The sequence below is a fragment of the Clupea harengus genome, chromosome 1, assembly GCF_900700415.2.
Source record: "Clupea harengus chromosome 1, Ch_v2.0.2, whole genome shotgun sequence".
NCBI classification, from domain to species: domain Eukaryota; kingdom Metazoa; phylum Chordata; class Actinopteri; order Clupeiformes; family Clupeidae; genus Clupea; species Clupea harengus.
Genome location: NC_045152.1, coordinates 10,208,108 through 10,233,664, shown reverse-complemented (window position 1 = coordinate 10,233,664; position 25,557 = coordinate 10,208,108). Strand labels below are relative to the sequence as shown.

General features: G+C 43.5%; 1 protein-coding gene across 2 annotated transcripts in view; it reads left to right on the top strand.

The window, feature by feature from the left end:
- The window catches only part of scn4ab (sodium channel, voltage-gated, type IV, alpha, b), a 51,278-nt gene that overhangs the window by 5,548 nt on the left and 20,173 nt on the right, over positions 1–25,557 (top strand). The window contains exons 1-12 of one of the 2 annotated variants that reach the window (XM_012816846.3): positions 16,004–16,212; positions 18,698–19,037; positions 19,356–19,474; positions 19,783–19,872; positions 20,060–20,188; positions 22,025–22,116; positions 22,479–22,721; positions 22,978–23,041; positions 23,388–23,529; positions 23,656–23,856; positions 24,104–24,229; positions 24,652–24,769. In XM_012816846.3, coding sequence (XP_012672300.2) covers positions 16,115–16,212; positions 18,698–19,037; positions 19,356–19,474; positions 19,783–19,872; positions 20,060–20,188; positions 22,025–22,116; positions 22,479–22,721; positions 22,978–23,041; positions 23,388–23,529; positions 23,656–23,856; positions 24,104–24,229; positions 24,652–24,769 — 1,762 coding nt within the window. In that variant the 5' untranslated portion in view covers positions 16,004–16,114. Of the gene's footprint in view, positions 1–16,003; positions 16,213–18,697; positions 19,038–19,355; positions 19,475–19,782; positions 19,873–20,059; positions 20,189–22,024; positions 22,117–22,478; positions 22,722–22,977; positions 23,042–23,387; positions 23,530–23,655; positions 23,857–24,103; positions 24,230–24,651; positions 24,770–25,557 lie in introns of those variants that run through there. The other variant, XM_012816845.3, reaches the window with a different exon arrangement.

Below are 25,557 nucleotides of genomic sequence, written 5' to 3'. Positions count from 1 at the left end.
CTGTAACTTTTAAAAAATCTAAGCGAGAAAACGGCAAAAGATGTACATTTACATACAAAACACGGCCGTCAGCGGAGTTTGGTCCGCCATCTTTGATTAAAATTTCCAGATGGCCGGAGGAAGCTGGCGCACAGATTTATGGGTAAAAGGCTTGCACATTTGCATCCGTCAGTGTTCCATTTGACATTGAAAAGTACTGACATCGAAAAAAGACTTAAAAAGAAAATCCTGCACTGAAATAGGCTGTCATTGAAAAGATTCCCATTGAAAAAGCAAATCAGGAAAAAAACATATTTTCAGTGCCCAAAGTTAATTTCAATACAAGTGTTTCAATGCCAGTGTTCATTTTTTTTCATCAATGCTGATTTTTTTTTTTAATGCCAAAGTTAAGTCTCTGTTTTAGCTCCATAGCTATAGGCCTATAACCCTGAGACAACATCAACACGTTGACATTTCATTCCTGCAAAATTGTTGACCACTTTATCCAAATCAATGTTTGCAGCTCTCTTTTGATCAAAAGCAGTTGCAAGTGTGAGCATATACTGTGGGTGAGTAATATATATATATTATTATATATACTATTGATTGAAATCTCTCATTAAAAAATACCTGAAACTGTGGTTAACACATTTTAATGTCAGCTTTTAGGCTATTCAGATTCAATATGTTTTCATCTTCCATATGTGCAGAGTTTAACAATATGATACTTAGCAGGCCTAGTGTTCACTATGGAGTCATCAAAATATGTGTATCTATTAGAACATGGCGTATTGTCTTTTGGGGCCAGTAACACAACCGACTCAACCTCAGATTGCTGTTCGGGCAAAGCGGAAAGATGCTGCAGCTTCAAAGATCTTGATGTAACATTCTGTTACATCCTGCCCAATGAAGTTGGGAATTTCCTTTGATATAGCCGTCAATGTAGACATCAGTCACTACACCTCTGGGAATGGCCTCTGTTTATTTGGCATTAGGCATTTGGTGGTTGTGCATGTGTGTGTTAGACAGACAGACAGACAGAGAGAGAGAGAGAGAGAATGAGAAAGAGAGAAAGAGTACATGTAGAAGTGTACATTTCGTTGCCTTTGTACCTGTACTCTGTGCAATGACAATAAATTGAATCCAATCCAATCTAATCCAATTTACAAGGAAGTTTAGAAATGGACACAACTGAATATGAGAATGTGATAGTGAATGATTCAAATTATACAGTCCAATTCCAATATTTTTCCATCACAAGTTACTATTTTTAGAATTTTTCATAAATCTACATTTTAGATGGGGAAGACAGAGAGAAAGAAAATCTGAGGCTTTGGTTCACAAGAGTTAGTGGCAATCACTAAACTCATAGGCTGCTGACAGACAGACAGGTAGACAGACAGAAAGTTATACGACCAGACAGTCTGACAGACAGACAGACAGACAGACAGACAGACCGATAGACTACTCCAGTAAGCATGCATATGAAGCATCATATTTAGTCCAGTCCTCCTGCAAGCTAAGCATAGTATCTGGCTGCGGATCTTTATACATCACCAGCCCGTTCTAGGATGTATTCGTGTGTGTCTGCATATCTGTCTGCCCGGTTATGTGAGCTTGCCCCAGTGGCTTAAGGTGTGTGTGTACATGTGTTTAAGCTCATTGCTAGGTCTGCATCAGTGGAGTTTTGTGAAGTCTGTGTGGGAGGTATAAGTAGCCACGCAAAGCAATGCACATTCTAATCACACGTTCTGTTTTACATGAGATTTGCTTCCCTGAGGACTGAGGAGAAGGGGGTGATTGGCCTAAAGCACTGGCATGACACTCCAAACCAGAAGCTACATCCAGGGAGGGGGGTAGGGGCCGGGCAGGTGGTACAGAAGGCTGCCCATGCATGACAGCTCTTTTCACATTCTCTCTCATGCAGGAGCATGGTGCAGCCAAGAAGCCACATGCCATCTTCAGCTTGCCTTCATAGCCCTCAGTGTCTCTACTTTTACCCTTCTTTGGTGGACACTTTAAATATTTAGAACCATTAAAATGTTTACTAAGGACATTCGGATGAAGGCCAGAAAAGTGTTGAACAAACATATCGGTTCAAACTAGAACCATTAAGGATTCTTGTTAGGGAGTTTTGGGGAAAGTCAAGTTGCACCCCTTTCTGAGAATTCAGCGTGCAACTGAAGGAGCCTTACTGGATTGTTTTCATCGTTCTTATGACAGGTTCTTCAGTAGAACCACAAAAACATTGATCTAGAAATCATTGATCTTGAAATTGACCAGAAATCATTGAGCTAGAAACTTTGGAGAAGCTAATGGGTTCTTAGTTGAACATTTAAAGATTGCTTGTTTGTTTTCCTTAAAGTGTAGCCCATTTTACTGAGCGGCTGTCAATATTTATCGAGCTGACAGCTTCATGCTCCAGACTGTCCGTGGGGACTGAGCAGGGAAGGATCCTGTTTGCTCTTCAGCCTGACTGGGCCTCCTCAGCCCGGACCAGAGACTCAGACATCTCCGTCCGTGAGACGAGGAAGGGAAGCAAGAGGGATCTCTGGGGCCAAGGTTCTCCCCCCCCCCCCTTGCCCCCAAAACCTCTCACATCCCTTCTCCCTGTGTCAGCTCTCACACCTCCCCCCCTCCCCCCTTGTGCTCTGAGGTGCTCATTAGTGGCATAGATAGGGCGGTGGCACCATGCTCGTATTAGTACCTGTCAGCAGACCCTCCACAGCCCCCACTTGTATGTCCAAGGGCCTGGGGCCAGACATGTGACACACTGCCTCCACCACTGCTGTTTATCTGATGGCTGTCCAGCCCGGTCCCGCCTGGTCCAGTCGACAACCATGAGAACAACACGCCTACTGTCCGGGCACTGAGAGAGAAAGACGCCCTTCATGGAGCCAACCTGACTTGACCCAATCCGGTGCCATACTGGGCCTCAGCAGCCTACTTGTATTAAATTTGAGAAATTCTTGACAATAGATACAGTGTTGAGAGGATAATTTCCGTTCTCTCTCACTTTTGTTCTCCCCCCCACCCCCTCTATCCCACCACTAATAGTTTTTTTCTGTTCTGCTTGCTGCCATGTGACGGCCTGGGACTCTGTGGGTCTGGGCTGTTTATGACATTGAATCGCCGTGCACAGGCTCCTCTCTTTGATGGATGTCTCTTCGAGGCATGTGTTTGGGAACAGATGCCTGTTTTCGGGGAGTGGTTCCACGGCCGCCTGTCCATCTAGAAAAGGGGGCGGACGAGGGTCTGCTGTCCTTGGACATGACCCACCCTCAACCCCAGCTCTCTCTACCCCCTCCCCTCTGTCTAGATGACTGACTGAAGTGCTGGAAGTCCGAGGGAGATAGCAGGTAGTGAACATTAGTGTCGAGTGTGAGATGTTGGAGACGTGCATGCCAGCAGGCGGTGCGTCAGTGCATGGCCCACACGCGACCACAGCCGGAGGTGTCCCAGTTTGTCACCAAGGGCATCCATTATCTTGCCTGTGCGGCTCAATTTGATCTGTGCTTTGGGACATGTGATCTGATGAGGATTTAAATCTGCTATCAGCATTCAACAACTTTAAATATCCATAGCACATATGTCTACAATGATACTACACAAAAAGCATCCATTATTTTTGTGTAAGTGAAATGTAATATATGTTTTTTTTTATGTATCTACTGCCATGAGGAAAGTGGTGCTTGGTATTTTATAATAGCCTACATGTGGCTATGTGTTTACACTCTCTCTGTTTGTGTGTGTGTGTGTTTGGAGGTGTACGTGTAAACATGTGATCATGGTGCGGACACTGTAACATGAGCGGGAGAGTGGCACACACTCACTTGCGTTGTCCAGTCCTGTGTCCTGAGGCTTGATTGAGTCGTCAGAGCGGCGCGGTGTTGGGAAGATAAAGCACTGACCGGGCATCTTAGCGGATTCTGCAACTGTAATCTGATCTCTGACACTGAGATTTCACATTACTGTAGGGTCATATCACAGAAAGGACAAGTGTGCTCTGCAAGGTGTGTGTGTTTCTGTGTGTGTGTGTGTGTGGGGGGTGGGGTGTGTGTGTGTGTGTGTGTGTGTGTGTGTTCTCATTAGACCTGTCTGTAAAGTGCGTTGAACTGGGTTTGGTTAACAGGTTGTGAAAGAGAGCGGTACCACTGTGGTGTCCGACATAATCCTGTGATAATTTGAGGCTAATCAACCTTAAAGCCAACCAGGGATTGAGACATCATCTTTGTTGCAACAAGTGCCAGGCAGCTTTATTTCTGCAATTATTTTCCAATTCCAGTTGGATCCCTTTGAACATTTTGTTAGTCTCTTCTGTATACTATAAAAGGTTTCATTGAGTAATTGGGGGTGTTCTTTTCACAGTGAGCAAATCATTGTTTACAGTAAGAAACATTTTCCACTCCCCCTGAGTCCTAAATCTTACTATGTGTACAGTAGAACAGATACATGTCTGTACACGCAGATGCCCTTTATACCAGGTGGCTGTGATGTGGGCCGGATCTGGCCCCACTCACTCCAGTAGCAGCTAGTGTGTGTGTGTGTGTGTGTGTGTGTGTCTGTGTGTGTGTGTGTGTGTGTGTGTGTGTGTGTGTGTGTGTGTGTGTGTGTGTGTGTGTGTGTGTGTGTGTGACTGAGTTGCAGGGTGTTGAAGCGACCGTGGACAAGTATGAGCTACATTTCTGAGAGCAGAGGAAAGGAGAGGGAGAAAAAAACAAGGGGAAGTAGTTAAGTGTGAATGCTACTGTGGCAGGGGTAGCCCAAACTCTGGTCCCTACTCTGACCTTGGGGTGGTGCGGCCCGGTTCGTATCGGGGCGATAAGTGGGCCTCTGACATGCTGCTGATGGATGGCTACCAGTAGCGCACTCCTGCTGCTGTATTTCATATCTCTGACATAGTGCAGGCCGGCCATGTAAGTGGGCATCACCCTGAGAGAGTGAGAGAGAGAGAGAGAGAGAGAGAGAGAGAGAGAGTGTGTGTGTGTGTGTATCTGGGAGGAGGAAGAATTCTTATTCTTCAGAGTGAGTAGTGGGTGCATTACTGTGACTGTATGTGTGTGTGTCTGTGTATGTGTGTGTGTGTATGTGTGTGTGTGTGTGTGTGTATGATTCTGTGTTTGATGTACTGAGTGGTACATGTGTTTCTCCTGTCATTCCTTAAGCCCTAACATTTAGTAGGTGTGTAGCACAGAGAGCATTTCCTGCCAGTAAACATGTGTTTATGGTGTGTGTTTGTGTGTGTACTGTGTGTACTGTGTGTGTGTATGTATATCTATGCTTGAGTATGTGTATTTAAGTCTGTGTGTGTGTGTTTAAGTGTGTGTAGGTGAAGTTTCAATGCCTTCCTATTGTGTAGGTGCAGGCTGCTTGCAGAGTGCGTCCTGTCATTCCCCTGAAGTGTGGCTGTCATGTAAGAGTCGGTTACCCCCCCCTCTCCCGAGTGGAGTGGCGCGGTTTAAAACTGTCCCCCGCTGACATTGGTGCATTTGGAGTGATATCCGATGGGCTCATTCAGCGGGCACACATGTGTGCTGCGCTCCCAAACCTCTCACAGTCTCACATGAAGAGCAATATTCTAAGTCTGCTGCGCTCCCAAACCTCTCACAGTCTCACATGAAGAGCAATATTCTTAGTCTGCATTCCTCCGCGCCTGTGTGGCTACGCCAAATGGTGCGCTTCTCGCACGCTTGGATAATATTTCACATGAGAGAGAGCAACCATACCCACCCCTACTGCCACCACACACACACCATTACCACACACACACACCCCGCGCCAACTCAGAAATGGCTTCACCTGAGTAATCAATTTTTTTGCCATGCGGGACTACCTTACAGCATAGGCATGACCTAATTTACCGAATTCGAAATCTTTCACCTTACCAAGTATGCACACACACACGTACATACACTCTCATGATAATCACACACAGTCACACTTCCCGCAGCATGTATCCATGTGCTTATGGTTTTGTTGATGATTCGCAATTAAATAATCTGAATCTTTCACTTTACCCATATACACACACATACACACGCATGCCCACACATAATGGACCATATCCTAAATCTCTCACTTTACTAATGCATGCACACATACTCACACTCACATACAAACATGCAGACACACGTACTCACCACAGACACACATCTGCCCATATGATTGGTTTGAGTCTTACGAAGAGAATTTGTCACGAACATCCTTTTTGAAATTGACCAAAGCAAACGTCACGTCACACCACACCACATTTGTTGAAGAGATAAATGAGACACGGGTTGGTCAGAAAACTGAATGAAAAGAGACGCAGATGCAGACAGGTTCAGTTCCTCTAAACAAACTCAAATAGGAAACAAAACTAATGAAAAAGCCTGTTGATAATAATGATAATACGAGGCAAGATAGCACGAGGCCATAACAGTCATGAAGCTCATTCAAGAACTCTGTGAGTATTTCCTCTATGCGTTTAAGTGTGTGTGCTTCAGAGAGAGATACAGATACATCCTTGGTCAGCTGGATATTTTATTAGCTACATACAGTACCTTAAACATATTAGTGGTCTTTTATCTTCCGATGTGTCATTGTTTAGAGGATGTCAAGAGGATGAGCAAATTACCCAAATATGTCCACTGGCATGCCAGATTGGCAGGTGGGCACCTGTTGGGAAGCTCTGAGCACTCGTGGGTGTGCCAACCAAGCATGCTCAACTCAGCTGTCCTGACATCCCAAACCCCACGTCCTGTCGTGTGTCTCGTGTTGGGGTAGTTTGATGGCCCATGACACACACACACACACACACAGCTGTGCTGTATCTCACCCCAGTATACGGGGCCTGTAAGGCTAATAGGAATGTGAGTGGCATTCTTATAACAGCATGGAAGTGCAGTGGAGGTTCAGTTGGTCATGTAGCAGTAGGTGTCAATTCTACAGTGATATCAGTTGGAGGCCCCAAAACCAGCGCTTGAAGAGCAGTAACTGACCTGCTATTGAAAACATACATGTGTTTATGAACAGAGCCAGTGTGACATGTTACTTGCCCTTCGGTGATGTATTCATTCAGCAGTTCAAAGGTGTGTTCTGCTGATCGGTGAGATACTGATTCCTGTTCGGTTTTGAGAAGGCTGGTGTTTGAGGTTGATGCCATTGTTGGAAAGAAATGGTAGAAATGTGATTAAGAGGTCAAAGTTGATTAAGCAGAAAGAGTCTCACATTTTTCCAAAGTTGATCTAGGAAGTGGATCTAAGCGTATACAGCTGGTCTTCAGGAGTCAGTTATAAAGCATCCTATATATGTCATATGTTTTTCTTAATTTCATTCTTTCTCTGGCACCGACACCCACAAGTAATTAGCAAACAATTTGAATTTAAGTAGTAAAAATAGTTTTCTTTCCCAGACAGCCTGTATCATGTTTTACACAACGTCTCCTTAATTTCACTCTGATAATAAAAGATGTACCATCGTTAAATAGGAATGTCAAAGTTTGTCATGGGTTTCATGCTTCTCTGTCTAAAATAATCTCCTGACCATCTGGCAGTGTCCTGTTTTAAATCGGGGTGCTCATCATTAATATACTTCAAAGTAGACAGTATGGTTGTGATGACACCCAGCTCCCTTCAAACACCATAACTTAGCACAATGTCTGTAACAGATGAACATATACATAATGTTTACAGAGGTATCACTCTGCATCCTCAGAGGTGAGCCTCCAGACTCAGAGTCAAATTTTGCAACAGTATATTCTGCTAGACATGTGGATTTGTTCATTAGTACAGATCCAAAACATGAAGGTTGTTTTAATTTGTGAGATGGCAGTTTGGGCAAAAATATGGTAGCGCTTACATTTTTTAGATGAATATTTCAGTGCTTCCTTGTTTTTGCATGCATATGTAGTGACTTGTGCCGTTTATTATGTACATTGTATGTACAGCATTTTGAAATGACATTGGGAAATGTGATCTGCACATAATTAGTTTGTAACTGCCCGTGTGTTTACCTAAAGCTTGATAGGACACATACTGTAACTCACAACTATTGGTGCTACCACCTGCTGTTCTGGACTCATTATGTTCTAGTTGGCTTGGAACAGAACCACACCAGCATTTCCCTTTGGTGACATAGATAGTACTTTTGGCAGATGAAAGTATATTCATGTATGATCTGCGTTAGTGGGCACACTAAAACGGACCGATTCTAACAGTGGTCCACTAAGCTTATTGCTCTTTTCCATCTAGCAGCTGTCCTTCAGTTTTACTTTGCGTCACCAGAGAAGATGGTTTTGGACCATGGAGTCCCCTGCCATCGGGGCTGTCTGTGCTGCGTCCCTCCCTCAGCATGGCTGAGTTCATGGCTAGCTCAGGCTAATTCTAGCCCTTGCAGTGGATTTATGGAGTGTGGACATGGGAATTCTTTCGGTGCCTGCGTCCCTAAAGTGTTAGCATCATCTCGACCCCCCCCCCCCTCCCCCCTTAACCTCTCCCTCTCCACCATCATTGATCAAGAAAAGCCAGATGTTTCTGAACTCCAGCTAAACTCAGCTAAATCATGTCAGCTAAATGCAATTTCACGTTATTTGCATGTCAGCCAAATGCTGAGGTGACTGGCCTTAGGGATATGCACACGACTTACAACACAGCTTGCATCTACTGTCCCTCAGCCATGACCACCTCCTCTGCCGCGACTTGACACCGTATTAGCTACAGCATATTGTCATCACAAAAGGAACCCCCCCTTCTCACCCACACAACCCTAGTGCCCCCTGATGCCTGGAAACAACCCCACATTACGCCCCTGTGGCCCCTCTCTGGGGAAGAGGTGTGCAGGGGAGAACGCGAGATGAAATCAGAGCGGCATGCCAACAGACCCATTACATGGCGGGCGGGCGGGCGGGCGGTGATGGCGGGCGGGCGGTGATGGCGGGCGGGGGTCGCTGTTTATTGTCCGGTGGGGCTGCAGAGATAGGCTTTCTCTAATGGGGCTGTTTGGATGCCATGTCTGTCAAGGCCCCATGTCGCTCGGAGGAGCTGGCACTATGAAGAACAGGTCACACGCTGGGGCCCCAGGCTTACTGCAGCAGGGGCAGCCACACGCCGCTACAAGCCTGAGAGAGTGGAGGTGATGGGTCTACACACAGACACCCAGATACATGTTCACACCATCCTGTTCTTGATACATGCACACACACACACACACACACACACACACACACACACACACACACACACACACAATTTTAGCCACACTAACAAAAGTAAATACTGTACATACACACATGTGAATACACGCTCTTACCGACACTCACAGATATCAACAGACTATTTCCCACTCACAAATGCCCCCCCCCCCCCCCCCCCCCACACACACACACACACATACACACACACACACACACACACACACACAGACACACACACACACACAACACACACCATAGACACAGTGACTCAAATAACTGTTTAGCTGTTTATTCTAATTATCACGAACTCCTAATGACTGATAATCTGCTACGGATAAGTCGGCCATCATTTCGGGAAGCCATCCCAAACTTCATTACAGGATCAGTGGCCTTGCTCGTGTTATATAAAAAAAAAGATAATAAGAACTTCCTGCTCCTGTCCAGCAGAGACCAGTGGCGCCTCTGAAAGGCAGGATAAGCCTCTAAAGCAGCGGCCGGCGGGTCAGCTCACGCCTGTCAGCAGTGAGGCTGTGAAGGGCCTCAGGGAGTTTGTGCGTTCACACACACACAGGAGAGACCAGAATGGCAGCCTGTAGCCTAATAGTTGTGGGAAAATGTTGTCTGTCATCCATCTCTGGCAGGCAAAATGAAAGACTACCTGGAAGCGACATCTTGGAATGAGGAGGTGGAGGTGGTGGTGGTGGTGGTGGTGGGGCAGGGGGAGGAGAAGAGCAAAGGAAGGAATGGGGAGTTGGTTGTCAGGGACATGCGACGAGTCGGGAAGGGGGTGTCCGCTGGGGGGCTATCGGGGTGTGGGTGAAGACGTGCGGAAGTCAGGAAGCCAGGAAATCAACCTAAGGTTGAAGTGAAGGGGGCAGGAGCTGAGATGTGGTTTGGTAAGATGAGTTGACATGTGCGGCCTGTCAGCTGGCACAATATAAGCGAATGAGAGTGTGTGAAAGAGAGAGAGAGTGTGTGTGTGTGGGTGTATTTGTGGGAGAGAGAGAAGGAGTGTATATATGGGAGATAGAGATAAATAGTGTGTGTGTATGTGTGTGAGAGAGATAGAGCGTGTGTGTGTGTGTGTGTGTGTGTGTGTTAGAGAGAGAAATGGAGTGTGTATGTGGGTGTATTTGTGTGAGAGAGAGAAGGAGTGTATATATGGGAGAGATAGAGAGAGATAGTGTGTGTCTATGTGTGTGAGAGAGCTAGAGTGTGTGTGTGTGAGAGATAACGTGTGTGTGTGTGTGTGTGTGTGTGTGTGTGTGGAAGAGAGACAGAGATGGTGTAGGAATGAGCTGAGTCATCTCGGGTGTAGAAACTTGACGCCTGACTCTGATTGCCCACAGCAGCTGCGTAGTGTGTGGATGCACTCCCACTGGTCCCCTCTTTCTTTCTTCCTCTTTCTTGCTCTCTCTCCCCTGGTCCCCTCTTTCTTTCTCTTTCTTGCTCTCTCTCCCTCTGTCCTGCTTTCTGTGTATCTTTCTCTATTTTCTCCTACTCTACACCTTGCCCTGTTTAGTGTGTAGGTGCAGTCTCAGTGTTCCTCCCTCTCTATATCTGTTTTTCTCTTTTCATCCGTCTCTCCTTATATCTCTTTCTCTTTTCATCTTGCTATCATTTATCCCATTCATTCTCACAGTCCCTCTGTCTATCCGTTCGACCCATCTACCCATTTATCTGCACTTTGATCTTATTCTCTTGTCCTCTCCTCGTTCCTATCTTTCTCTCTATATCTCTCTGTAGTTCTCGAAGTTCGAACCATTTCCTTTCCTGCACGCCCCCCTAATCCACCGTAATACCCTTTCCTGTAACATAACATTCCAATCCCCTATGCTTCCTTCCAGGAATACCAATGGCTACTAATTTAATAGCAGTTGGCATGTAATACATCCACAAGCAATCGCAGACGTAATGGAGTGCTGTATGTAAACTCCCCATCATGCTGTGTTACTGTTGCTGACTCATAACATCCAAGCTCCTGAAAAGGTCAATAAAATTCAACATCAGGTTCAGGGTCTGAACTCCAAATAGTAAAAGGGTTAAAAAGGTATTTGGTTCCTCTGAAAGATTACATTGTGACTAATTGAGCTCATGCATGTGATTATTAATAGTAAAAAAGCTTCAATTTCGGTGTAGATACTTGACTGACACATTCTACCAGTTTGACCACAGCCCTGCAGTGTCAAAAATGGTGTTGATAGCTGACGAGGAGTGTCAAAAGACAAGGTAATTTTTCAAGATGGCTCTCCTCTCTTTTGCACAACTCAGCCAACTTGGATGGTCATGCCTTATGAAAGAGTAACGGGTAAAGCAAGGTACTAACAACACCAAGATCATAGGTTGATACCCAGGGAACACACATACATAACTTTGGATAAAAAGATTCTGCTAAATGAACAAATGTAAATGTAAGTGGAGCTCAATCTAGTCTAGAATGATTTACACAAAGTGTGCATATCAGGCCAAAATGTAAGTGGGAAGGATTAGCTTGGTGTGAAAAGCTTCCTAACCAATCCAATGATTCGTGAAGAAGGATCACAAGGTTGCAATGCTGATTTAGTTTAAACGGTAAACAGCGCTGTTGAGTGCCATACTTTCATCAAGTTCTGGACACATTTTTGTCAGGGAGAGACAGCCTTGTTTGTGGTCCGTTTAAGAGCAATCCAATACCAAAATGTCAACAAGTTGTCCCCCACACAAGAACTCCTGTCAGAAAGTGCCACAGTCACGTCTGACCCTGTGAAACTAGGATCCCATGTGGAGTGGCAATGATATTTACTGTAAAGGTGTCAGACGCTGCTGGTGCCCCCCGACCCAGCACTTGACCCAATCTGTTTGAACTCTGGCTCAGGTTGCTTATTTACTGCGAGAAATACCACAGAGAGACATTGTCAGACCTCTGTGGGCTGCGTTGATGGACAACATGTCTGAGAACTGGCACAATGCTGGAAGTATATTCATGTTGCAATTTTTTTTTTGGTCGGCGAGGTTGCTTTTAGTGTGTAAACTTATCAGCGAATTGAGGTTCAATGACCTAAATGGAAGATGGATTGAAACTGACTCGTTTTGTAAGACATAAACACACACACACATGTGTGCATGCACACTTGAGTGCGGCTCGCACTGCATATTTCTGTCTGAACCCGACCAGTCAGAGTCAGAGAGAGTAGTAACTGAGCCCAGCCCAAACCCCACTGGCCTTTATTTTATGTCCCGAGCCCAACGCAGTGAATGTAAGCTGAAGCACAGAGCTTCATGGTGATTCCCATGGTTACAGCTTGTCTGTTTAGCAATATTACACATGTGGGGGCTCCTTGTAAATTACCGTCAAAATGCATTTTTTATGCAGTTTTATATAGGTTATATCGACCAGTGTTTTAACACACACACACAATATACATTACGGAATGTCATCAGCAGTTTTCAGTGCAGTTTTTACAGTGCAGTTGCATTCCTGCATTTATGGTAAACTTTATGGTTCCAGCAACAGCCTTGGTACCTCCAAAACGCGTGTAAAACTCACCTTCTTAAAAGCATTTGTTTAATTATTTAATTTATTTGAGTCATATCTACCTGAAATATATATGAGTAACACCTGAAATATAACTATAACTACTGAGTAGATTGCTAAGCAGTTTGGTCTCCTTGGGCTCGGGTCAGGAATCCACCCTCTAATGCACACACAGAATGTGAATAAAACACTTTCTGATGCCAATACAATATAATTTCTTGGAATACTACTCCCCTTCCCTTCACCCCCACACATGTCTGCATCCTTCCACAAAACACACACACACACTTACACATGTAAACACACACACACACACACACACACACACATACAGTGGGGAAAATAAGTATTTGAACCCCTGCCGATTTCGCAAGTTTGGCCACTTGCAAAGAAATGTGTGATCTATAATTGTAATAGTAGGTGTATTTTAACAGTGAGAAACAGAATATCAACAAAAAAATCCAGAAAACTGCATTTTATAACATTTATGACTTAATTTGCATTTGATGCAGAAAATAAGTATTTGAACCCCTAGCAAAACATGACTTAGTACTTGGTGGAATAACCCTTGTTGGCAAGCACAGACGTCAGACTTTTCTTGTAGTTGGTCACCAGGTTTACACACATCTTAGGAGGGATTTTGGTCCACTCCTCTTTGCAGATCCTCTCCAAATCCTTAAGGTTGCGTTTTCAATGGGAGGGAATGAGGGAATGAGGTTCAAGCCCAATATTCCACTTTACATGGCCCCATCCATAGTCCCCTCGATGCAGTGGAGTCGTCTTGGCAGAGAAACAGCCCCAAAGCATAATGTTTCCACCTCCATGCTTGACGGTGGGGATGGTGTCATATTCAGCATTCTTCCCCCTCCAAACGAGGCAAGTCGAGTTGATGCCAAAGAGCCTGATTTTGGTCTCATCTGACCACATCCTGTCTCCCAATCCTTCTTAGAATCATTTAGGTGTTCATTGGCAAACTTCAGACGGCCCTGTACATGTGCTTCCTTGAGCAGGGGGACCTTGCGAGTGCTGCAGTACTTCAACCCATTACGGCGTAGTGTGTTGCCAATGGTTTTCTTGGTGACTGTGGTCCCAGCTGCCTTGAGATCATTCACAAGCTCCCCCTGTGGAGTTATGGGGTTATTCTGCACCTTTCGGATGATCACCGATACCGCACAAGGGGATATCTTGCATGGAGCCCCAGACCTAGAGCGATTGACAGTTGTTTGGTGCTGCTTCCATTTACGAATAATCGCACCAATAGTTGTCTGCTTCTCACCAAGCTGCTTGCCGATGGTTTTGTAACCCATTCCAGCCTTGTGCAGGCCTACAATCTTATCTCTGACGTCCTTGGTCAACTCTTTGGTCTTGCCCATGGTGGTGAGGTTGAAGGTGTAAAGTATGATTCTTTGGACAGGTTTCTTTTATACACGTCACCAGTTGAGATCAGGTGTACCTTGTTAGGCCTAATGAGGACTAATCTGTGTGCTTCTTGGGCACATAACTGGTCATTGGGAGCCAGAATTCTTGCTGTTTGCTTGGGGGTTCAAATACTTATTTTCTGCATCAAATACAAATAAAGTCATAAATGTTATAAAATACAGTTTTCTGGATTTGTTTGTTGATATTCTATTTCTCACTGTTAAAATACACCTACCATTACAATTATAGATGACATATTTCTTTGCAAGTGGCCAAACTTGCGAAATTGGCAGGGGTTCAAATACTTATTTTCCCCACTGTACACACACACACACGCACACACACAGACACAGACACACAGACGCACACACACAGACACACACAAAGACACACACACACACACACATAAACACACACATACACACACACACACACACACACACACACAAATAGTATGAGTCCCATTCTTCTTCTACATTTACTTGAATGACTTCTCATTGTAGCTGGCAGGATGGAAGAGGGGCCTGGCATGACTCAGTCTCACTGCAGTCCGGAGTGGAAATGCTAATGAAAGGGCACCATTAAGCTTGTTTTTAATATTACAACAAAGTGCAACAAGTTCTGCTCTTCAAGACAGTAAACAAGTCCAAAAATCCAGTCGAAGATTCTGGCATAAACAAGTCTTTGTCCAAAAATTCCAGTCGAAGATTCTGGCATAAACAAGTCTTTGTCTCCATCACCATCGAGATTTGTAGTATATGGAATGCTGTGTTAACTGGGGCTTTTTATTCATCAGATCACCCATTGTTATATTATTTATCAGCAAAGGACTTTGCACGGATGAAAAGCGCTTGAAAAGAAGTAGACATGTTTCTATGTGCATACAAGGACAAATGCGATATTTTTCTTTCGGGTCAATGAAAACCCTCTACAGATTCATATATCCAGATCTCTGGTTGTGCTGTACTGTTGCAATGTAATAGTAATACATTGTTAATAAACCAAATGGACCATGAATACTAGAAGTGTGAAACTGTGAAAAGTTTTAAAGTGAGGAACATAAGTGTCTGTTGGAAGTCTGCTGAGAAAGCTTCTCGTTGGAGTCATGGCAACTCGGCATCAAAGCCCTGAGTGTGCTGTTTGTCGTTCTGAGGGTTAAGGTGATCATATGGCAGTCACCTGGAAGCAAGGCTATCACTAAAACATATCTCAACTTATTGAGCCTATTTTTACGAATCTATCAAAATATCTTTATTGGTCGGGCATATGGTCCCTGTCCCTGCCACCGCCCAGCACCCACCCACCCACACACCCACCAACCCACACACACACACACACAACTGCCTTGAGGCTGTGATCTGTGTAATCCAAAGTTTCCAAAGTCAGCTCCTTTCTGAGTTGCTGTTGTTCAGGAGCTAATGGGATTGAGTGTCATGAAGACTGAAGTCAGCCTGTTTGTTTGTTGTTTGTTTGTTTGTTGTTTGTTTGAAATAAATGGGGTGTCAGTCTCTGGTCTGTAGCTGAAAGTCTTCATTAGAGTAGCCTTGGGAATAAACCACCTTGTCAGACACAGACAGTACGACACCAATGTGTAATGAACAAAACTACCTTACGGAGTGCCTTTTAGGAAGGAAAAATAAAAGTTTATGGGTTGAGAGAGTTAAAGGATTCTGACACAGTATTGAAAGAAATGCATAGTGGAGTTCTGTCTTCATCCTGTGCACTGACTTGAGCTCCTTGTTCTGGTCCGAGAGGGCATTCCACTGACCCGTTGAACCTCTGTTCCACTGTAAACAACCAATTTCTGGGAACACACACTGGGAACACCCTCTTCTTCTTCGTCTTCTGGTTTTGAACTGGGTGTCTCGAAAAGGGACGGAAGTGTCTTTTCTTTGGGCTAGGGGCGGGGGTTTATCAGTTGTACAGTATTCATATATCAAAAGCGTAAGCCTGCAAATTTGCAAATTCAGTTCTCCAAGGGAAAGGTGTAACATGTTACGGTCTGTAAAAGACCACAGCACTAATTGAGTATGCAAACGCCAATTGTTCCATTACTGGATGCGTGGGAAAGTAACAGGAATGCTAGAGTGAAGAGGAGCAAAAACCTGAAACTATGGCCTCATCAGCTGTAAGTACAGTCAGAGAAATATGAACTTTATTTTAAGTAGCATTAGGTACTGTGGGAAATATTTTTTATTAAATGCCTGATTTATTTATTGTCCTAAACAACCTACCTAGTATAACTAATGCCACCTAAAATGTGGTAACAACTGCTATCAGAGGTTTCTTATTAGATTGTGAAAGAATGCATACAAGGAATATGCATAAGAGAATGCATAAGAGAATGCACACGTAAATAAATTACTTGGATTTATGAGTCTTGCTCCTGTTCATTGATTAGTTTGTGTAAAGTTAATTAGTTCCAATGTGTTTCATGTTTTTATCTTATCAGATGTGATGTAGGCATGGAGAATGTTACAATTTTGAATATCTTCTATCTGAGAGTGTTTTCCAACATAAATTCAGGAAATCTTTTTAAGGAGGCAGACATTGGTATTTGTTCTGTATTTTGTACTTCAAACCTCCAGTGGTTTTGAATTCAAAGGCATTAAATGTTTAAAGTGGGATGGCGTGTGAATTTTAGGTCTGATTCCAATATGCCCTCTAATAGGTTAATTATGTATAGTTTGGCAAACCAGATATTTTCATTCTGACATGGCACAGTGCATTTGTATTTGATTTAAATTGTCAAATTGTGACAATCTGGGAAGTTGTTCAGCCGACGGGCTGCAGCAAGTCAAATGTACATTTCCCCTCCTCAAAATGAGAATTATTAATGTAAGACATGACATGACTAAATAGCATGACAGCTAAAGGCCCCGTCACACCATGACGTTCTGGTCAACGTTCTATGATGTTAGAGGAAACGTTGGTAATCGTCCATGGTCGCTGGAATTGCGCCAGAAGAGCTTTGTGTGAAAGCTGGTGAACGCTGTAATCGTCGGTAATCGTCGGTGATCGGAGGAGAACGCTGGTCCAAAACATAAGTTTTGAACATGCACAAACGTTCTCATGGAGATCAGCGTTCTTCAACGTTTCATTTAAACGCTGGAGAACTTTGGTGGAACGTTTTATTAACTTTGCACGCGTTTGGCTATCATAGTCAGTCGTTGGGTAGGGTAGACTGAGTACAGTTGATGCACCCGAAAACACTTATGTGCGCAGCAATCCTGAGACGTGATTTTTAGTTTGGACATGCCTACTAACGTCCTCTTTGATCCAGGGAAATTTGAGCACCTAACCCATCTCTCGTAGGAAGATATCGGCGAAAGTTTTTTCACCAAGGGAAGATCTTGATTTTATCATGTCCCTTCTACAATTAATATGTTATTAACCATACGTGATCAACAAACGCAACTTACATCATTGCAAACGTTATTCTGTGCACTATAAATCTACATATTCCATGCTATCATGTCATGCAAGGTGATTGCATAATCTAGCGAAAAGCGGAGTGGAGGGTATATATGCTTGCTTGAGCCCAACATGAAGTAGATGTACTGAACTTGAACATAGCTGAGCACTGTTATAGCTGGTGCTGTTCCATGGCAGATGGATATGATATGAAGACTCTTGTGACATGGACAATGTGTGTGGATGTGTTGATGTTTTCTAATAATAAACATTGAGAAACACAAATTCAGTGTCAAATTTAAATCATTTATTTTAATAACATAAAACCCCAGGAATAACGCCCGTTATTTCGTAAATCACAATAATAATAACAGTAAATCTTCGTCCAAAGACATTGCTAGTGAAAGAGGCGTTGTATTCTTCTTACTTTCAGCAGGATTTATCATCTTCTTACTTGCAGTAGCGCTAGTAGCAGACACGTCAGCACACGTTTGTCGCGCACAAGTGACACGTCACAAGTCGCGGTTACATGCTCCTCATGCGTGAGTCCCACGTTAGTAGTCATGCGTCAGTCCTACGCTATTCTTTCGTTAAGTCACACGCCAGATGTGTCCACATCGCCCTAGAACGCTCGAAATTGAACGATTAGAAAGTTCAGAGAACGTTGACCAGAACGTCATGGTGTGACGGGGCCTTAAGCTCTGGAGTTCCTGGAACACATGGCAGAGCAGTCTGAGTTATGCAAACCTCCCTCATGAACTCTCGAGTGGTCACCCTGGGTCTCTGCCCCCATCTCTTTCCCAAGGACTTGAGGCAGATGAGCCAAGTGCTTCACGTAATTTATTCGTCTGTACTAAGCAGAGTGAAATTCTTGTTTGAACCTCTTCAACAAAGTGCATTAAGTTAATGACATTGTTCTGCTGGTTTGTGCACTAATACTAATAGTAATGTGTTATGCATTAGCTTTGGACCACCTATCTGAGCGCTCATCCATGGAATGTTTCATCTCGTTCCAGTGGCCTTTCTGAGGAGGCCTGTTCATTCATATTGTTGATTTGTCCTCATTAAATAGTCTTCTTTAATACTACAACAACACTTTTTCCTAAAGTCAATGACTTCTGTTGGTTTGATTGCAGTGAAGTCAAAGTTTGATTCCTCCCCCCCCCCCCCACCCCCCCATCCCCCTTGTCCTCCTGCAGGGCCTTGCTGAGAGACCCCAGCGTGGTGGCATCTCTCATCGAGCAGAATGCAAAGATGGCAGGCCTGCTCCTCCCGACTGATGGCACCGATGTGTTCCGCCGCTTCACCGCGGAGTCGCTGGCGGGAATCGAGCGCCGCATGGAGGAGGAGGCCGCCGAGCAGGAGCGCATTAAGGAGCTGAACGCCAACACCGGCACTGAGCCGAACGAGGAGAACCTCCCCAAACCCTCCAGTGACCTTGAGGCAGGAAAGGCCGTGCCCTTCATCTACGGAGACCCACCCCCAGAGCTACTTAACACGCCCCTGGAGGAGCTGGACCCCTACTACAAAGCCCAGAAGGTCCGAATGGCTGACTTGATGGGATTAATGGCACAGCTGAAGTCCTTGGATTTGATTCTCAAGAGGCATACATACCGATAAATGTCAATCCTCAAACTTGATTTCAGAATAAAATTAAAGTAAAAAATCAAATGTTCTTTATGCATAGGCATACATGATCACTGATAAGAAAAGTCAAAGATAAAAACCTCGTATGAACATCCTACTTATTTCCATCCTAAGGTGCATAAATTACATTGTACACTTAAACATGAATGCATGAATAATGAAAGCTTATAATAACCATACCATACCTCTTTTTCTCTCTGTCAATTTCAGACCTTTATCGTCATCAACAAAGGGAATACCATCTTCAGGTTCAACGCTGAGCCAGCCTGCTACTGTCTGAGCCCCTTCAGCATTGTCAGACGAGGAGCCATTAAAGTTCTCATACATTCATATCCTTACTAACTCTTTACTCAACACTCCACATGTATGCACACATACTCTCAATACCTCTACAACAAACTTAATTCACTGTAAAAACTAGAAAAATAAATACATCCAGTTCATTTCCATATTGAAAGAATCACATTATTTGTCTCGTATGTAGTACATACAGTAGTTCTCCTACTTCCAAATGTTGTCTAATTGCACAGAATTTAGTTTAAGTTTCACTGATACCCGTAACTGTGCAAAATGTAAGTCTGAGCTGGAAGTAGAAAAACCCCACACAGCCTCGCTCTGTTCCTTAACTCTCATGTAAATTGTTCAGCATGTTCATCATGGTCACTATTCTAGCTAACTGCGTGTTCATGACGATGAGCGACCCTCCAGCGTGGAATAAAATTATGGAGTAAGTTTGAGCTTTAATCCTTTGCACAGTCACTTAAGAGTATTTTCTCCCTTTTGAACAGCTACTTTACATCCCTGAGCATTCCTACAAAAAGTTGACTTGGCTTGTCCTTACAGGGGAGAACACAGGTACAACATGACTTGTCCGAATGACCTTGGAATTAACACACACATCTTTTGTCTTGCAGGTATGTTTTTACTGGTATCTATACATTTGAAGCAACTATGAAAGTGCTAGCCAGAGGATTCTGTATGGGAGATTTCACATTCCTTCGCGACCCATGGAACTGGCTTGATTTTATGGTCATCAGCATGGCGTGAGTACAGAAGAGGACAAGGTGGCCATTCATGTAACCGAATGGATGCAGTGTATGTGTTTGTGTGTGTGTTTGACTGTCTTCTGGCTTAATGTCATGATTAGAATGGCCTGGGTATTTAGGGCCATGGTAGTTTGAGTGTGTGTGTGTGTGTGTGTGTGTGTGTGAGTGGTTGTGCATGTGTGTGTGTGTGTGTGTGTGTGTGTATGTGTGCGCACGCATGTGTGTGTGTCTGTCTGTCAGTGACCTATTCAGTGCCTTGCTGGGTGACATTAAAACGAAGTGAACTATGTGTGAGTGTGACCTCACTTTGTGTACACCGCACCAAAGGGGAGGTGAAATGACAGTTGTATGCACCATCATTTCCTACAATTTCCTGTCATTAACGACCCCCTAGTGCACCCTTTGCCCCCCATGACTGCCATCATCACCCATCCACTGCCCCTCCCCCATCACAACAATGCATGCTTGCCAAATGAAAAGGTTTTGCCCCATGTGAAGTGGGGTCATGGATTGGTTCTATATTTAGATCCTCTCCACCCAGTCTGCCTAGCTCTGGCTCCCCTCCTCATTTGAGTCTAAAGTGCTAGTCGTTCCTTACTGCTGAGGTCCTTACAACTCCGAGGAACCACGTAGAGAAAGACTTCTCCAAAGAGAACCTACTCAGACAGACGCTTATGGAACGTATCTGTCTTGGATCTGGCCCTGATCCTGAGTCAGCCATTAAAAGTGATGATACATTGTTCAGCAGTGTGGTCAGGCAATCAAATGACTAGCATTCAAATTAGATTATTGCAAAAAGTTTTTCACTGTTTATCTAAGTTCTTTGGATATACATTTGTTGCCCAATATCAATGGTAAAGTGGCAATGTATCAATGTATCATTCACAGGATACCTTGAATGAAAGAGACAAAGACACCATGATGAGCTTGAGACGTGTTCAGTAAAATGAGAGGACACTTTATTTCAAGGGGATAATATCAGTAATAAATTGCTGGCCGGTAAAGATCGATCAAAACAGAACTAGATCCACTCACCAGAACCATTTGCCATTAGGAAGGGAACTTAAATATTTAGAGTTCAGTAAGATGACGATGTAGTGTAGTCAATGTGGATGAAGGTAGTCACGGAGCACTTCATGTCTGTTAATTGTGTCCTCTAATGGACTGTAGGTTTAGTTTGTTTGATTTCTAATAAGTTAAGTGGTGGACTGAGGGGATGTATAGGCCTCTGATGATCTAATATTACCACAAAGCTGAACATGAAGTTTCAAACATTTAAGAGTAATCCACACACATAACCTGTGCTATCAGTGATTAAACGTGATGGTGCAGATTCCAGGGTAATATTTAAAGGCAAAAGAACATACCCGTTCCATGCATCAGACCTCATTTTTAGAGCTGGATAAGTTTATGGTTACACATGGCAGGTGCACTGGTGTGATGACCCTCTTACCATTTGCAGACCATATGCAGATAATGCTGCCATTTTGGCTCCAAAAGTGCACAGTTGCCTTGTACTAAATATAGCTGATGTTGAACCATACAGTATCTTTTACTACAGAATTCTCTCTCTACTATATCTCGCCTGAGGGTGAAGAAGTCAGACAGGATACTTGCCAGGTGTAGGCCCCTAATTACTTCCAGCAGATATATCTGTACAATGGGAAAAAGTCAATGGCCCAATAAAAAGCAAAGTAAAAGAATTTTGAATCCTTTGGTTGCAAGTATGGTTGTCAACAAAAGCTTCTGTGTGTGGGGGAGAAGTTATATGTAAGACCTGCTCCACTGAACCTTGTTTTTCTAAAGGTTTGTCTGCTCTGTGTGTATCCGCAGGTATGTCACCGAGTTTGTCGATCTGGGCAATGTGTCTGCTCTTAGGACATTCCGAGTTCTTCGTGCCCTGAAAACTATCACTGTAATTCCTGGTATGTGCTAACAGTCGTGGCAGAAAACACTGCTACTTATTGGCACTTATAGAAACTTAATCAACTTTAGATTTATTTGTCCACAAATAGTTGAAAATAAACAATGTCGCAATCTCATAGGAAGTTTATAAGCATATATACATTACATATGTGCTTTGTCAGATTCAGAATCTGCAACATTCTGCACCACCTACTTTCCTGATTACCACACCTTTATGCCAACACACCAATGTGTCTCTGTATGAGGTGGATGTATAGGTATTCATTCTATAACAATCTCTTGTTCCTCTTTATTTTCCAAACCCCTTTTAAAAATCTAATGCAAAAAACCTTGCTGACAACCTTTGAAATCTTGGTGCCAGGTCTGAAAACCATAGTTGGTGCACTGATCCAGTCCGTGAAGAAGCTACGGGACGTGATGATTCTCACAGTGTTCTGTCTGGCTGTCTTCGCCCTGGTGGGCTTGCAGCTCTTCATGGGAAACCTGCGGCAGAAGTGCGTCATTTGGCCACCACTGTCCAACTTCACGCTGGAGACGTTTACCTCCACCCCAAACTACACCACAAACACTACCTTTGACTATAAGGAATACATCGATGACCCAGGTATACAGTCACCATCCATAAATGACTGAGGGACTAACATGATGGATTTTGATTTGTACCTTGACTCCCCTATGGGTGTAATTTTTCTGTAATATCAGGAGTCTGTTAACTTAAAGAAATGGCAAAATGAAGTCAACAGAGACAGTGCAGTGTTTACATGTAAATAAAAAAAGTTAATATTTTTTTTATTTTTTTTCCAAATCACGCTTCACATTTTCCTGAATGATCTTCTGAACTCCAAACCCCAATTGTCTAGTCAACCATTACTTCCTGGAAGGTAGCTTGGACCCGCTGCTGTGTGGGAACAGCTCAGATGCTGGGTGAGTGTCTCTTCCTATTCTCATTGTGCCTCAGTGTAAGTTTACATTATCCAGGGGATGAAACCAACATCATGATAGTCCTCTGCCCTCTGTTCAGGCAAAAATGTATGGACAAACAAGCATACAAATATGGTTCAGGAGTGAAACAGAAGCAGGATATGATATGTATTGGCACCCTGACTAAAGATTTGGGTTGCAGAACTATGATTTCTCTGGTAGTCATACTGGTAGCGATTCATACAGTATGTATGTTTTTTATGTTTGTAGTTTTTGTTTATATGGCTCGTGTATGCTGTCTGCATTCACATTACTAAGAGGTGTAATTTTCCTTCCACTCTGCTGACAGTGGCTGCCCTGATGGATATATGTGCCTTAAGGCAGGAAACAACCCCAACTATGGCTACACAAACTACGACTCATTTGGCTGGGCCTTCCTGGCTCTTTTCCGTCTGATGACACAGGACTACTGGGAGAATCTTTTCCAGCTGGTTAGTGCAAACACAAGACCAGGTTCATTTACAGTATATATGCTCTCACGTGCTGCCCAAAATAATTGCAAAAGTATTTTTAGACCAAAAGTCCTTACTGCTTCTTCAATATGAATTGATCTTCAGACACTCCGTGCAGCTGGCAAGACTTACATGATCTTCTTTGTGGTCATGATCTTCCTCGGTTCTTTCTACCTCATCAACCTCATTCTGGCAGTGGTTGCCATGGCATACGCCGAACAGAATGAAGCCACCATTGCTGAGGCCATAGAGAAGGAAGCGGAGTATGCCCAGATCCTGGAACAGCTGAAGAAGAATGAAGCTGCGGTCAGTGGTCTAAGATACACTAGAACACCTACAATAGGGGTTCTTTGGCTTGTCCTCAAAGAACCTTAGAACCTAAGTAGCACAAAGCCATAACAGTCAAAAAAACTGCCACACACTGGAGAATACTACATACACCCTCAAAGCTTTCCTTTAGAACCATTAAGGGTTCAATTTAGAGCCTTACTGGTAAATGTTAATGGTAAACTGAACATTTTGACCAAACTGACTTAATTTGTTTAACTGACAGAGGCAAGGGAGAATAGCCGGCAGCAAGATGTCCCTGTCGAGTCAGGGCAAAAAAGATGAAGGGACAGAGAATGAGCACAGTGATGCCGGTCGAAGCCTTGGCAAGGAAGCCCTCAAGGACGAGGAGGTGAGACAACCATGTTTTTCCTGGAGCAACAGCAAATCAGCCAAAACCCAAATTCTGCTGCATTTGTCTTTGCCTTTTAAATGATAGCGATTGGCCATTGAGTGTAGAATTCATATGTGTGAATGAGGCCATCAACTACATTTCCCATGGTAAAAGATTAGGGGGAATGCATACAGTTGTATGGAAATTATTGGGCACTTCATGACATTTTGTTAAAAAGTTTAATGTGAAAATGAGTAATACGACCCCTGCAGCCATCAGACATGGGGACATTCAAATGTTAATGTGATCTCACTCTTAAGTTCGTGAACATGAAAAATAGAAGAAGACTAAACTAAACAGAAATTGTAGCACATGACCAAACTTGAATAAAAGTGTTCATACGCATGACTAGCCAGCTGCTTGCTCTTCTCTACATACAGTCTAAAGGGGTCATTGAGAAGTCCAATGGAAGCATGGACTACCTGCAGGTCCCAGGAGCTCAGGAGAGAAAAGCAAGTGCTGTCAGTGCAATGACAACAGCAAGCCACGCCATGGACGGTAGCTATCTATCTATCTATCTATCTATCTATCTATCTATCTACTGTAAACATACAACATGATGTATGTATTTGACATATACTGTATATGATGGTGCTAAGCTGGCCCAGACAGCCACAGTGTGAGTGTAGGTAGGGAGTGAGTTTAGGTAGGGTCGGAGTTAAGGTAGGGAGTGAGTTTAGGTAGGGTCGGAGTTTAGGTAGGGAGTGAGTATAGGTAGGGCCTGAGTTGTTTGCAAATGTCTTAGCACAAGTATTCTCTCTTTAAAATATAAGTTAAGAATGAGAAGAAGTCTTGGGTTGACTTTGGTCTTTACCCAAAAGCTATGATAATGTAAACAATGACAGTGACCTTGTTATATTTTGTTATAATAGTTTTACTGATCCAGTGTAAAGATCACATAAAAACAAGACCTACAATAACAGAGTCTCTAGGCTTCTTACCGAATGTCCGTGTTAGAGAAGAAATAACATTTTCTGTTACCTTTTGTTATTCAATGTCTGTTGTAAAAATGGTAATTTGTATTTAACTGAAATTTGAGAGCTGTCATGACAATTACTAATATATCACTAAACACTGACTGTCATGCCATGTTATGACAGCACATGGTATCATAACTATCTCCCTGTTTAGCTGAAATAAAAATGTTCCACCTGCTTTTTTTATGGTTACAAACACAAGAAAAATAGGAAAAAGTGTGCACATTCAACCCTTGTGGACAAGTAAACTACAATAAGTAAACTTGAAAAGAGGATTGATGTTCGCACACTATATATTTTTTCTCCCAA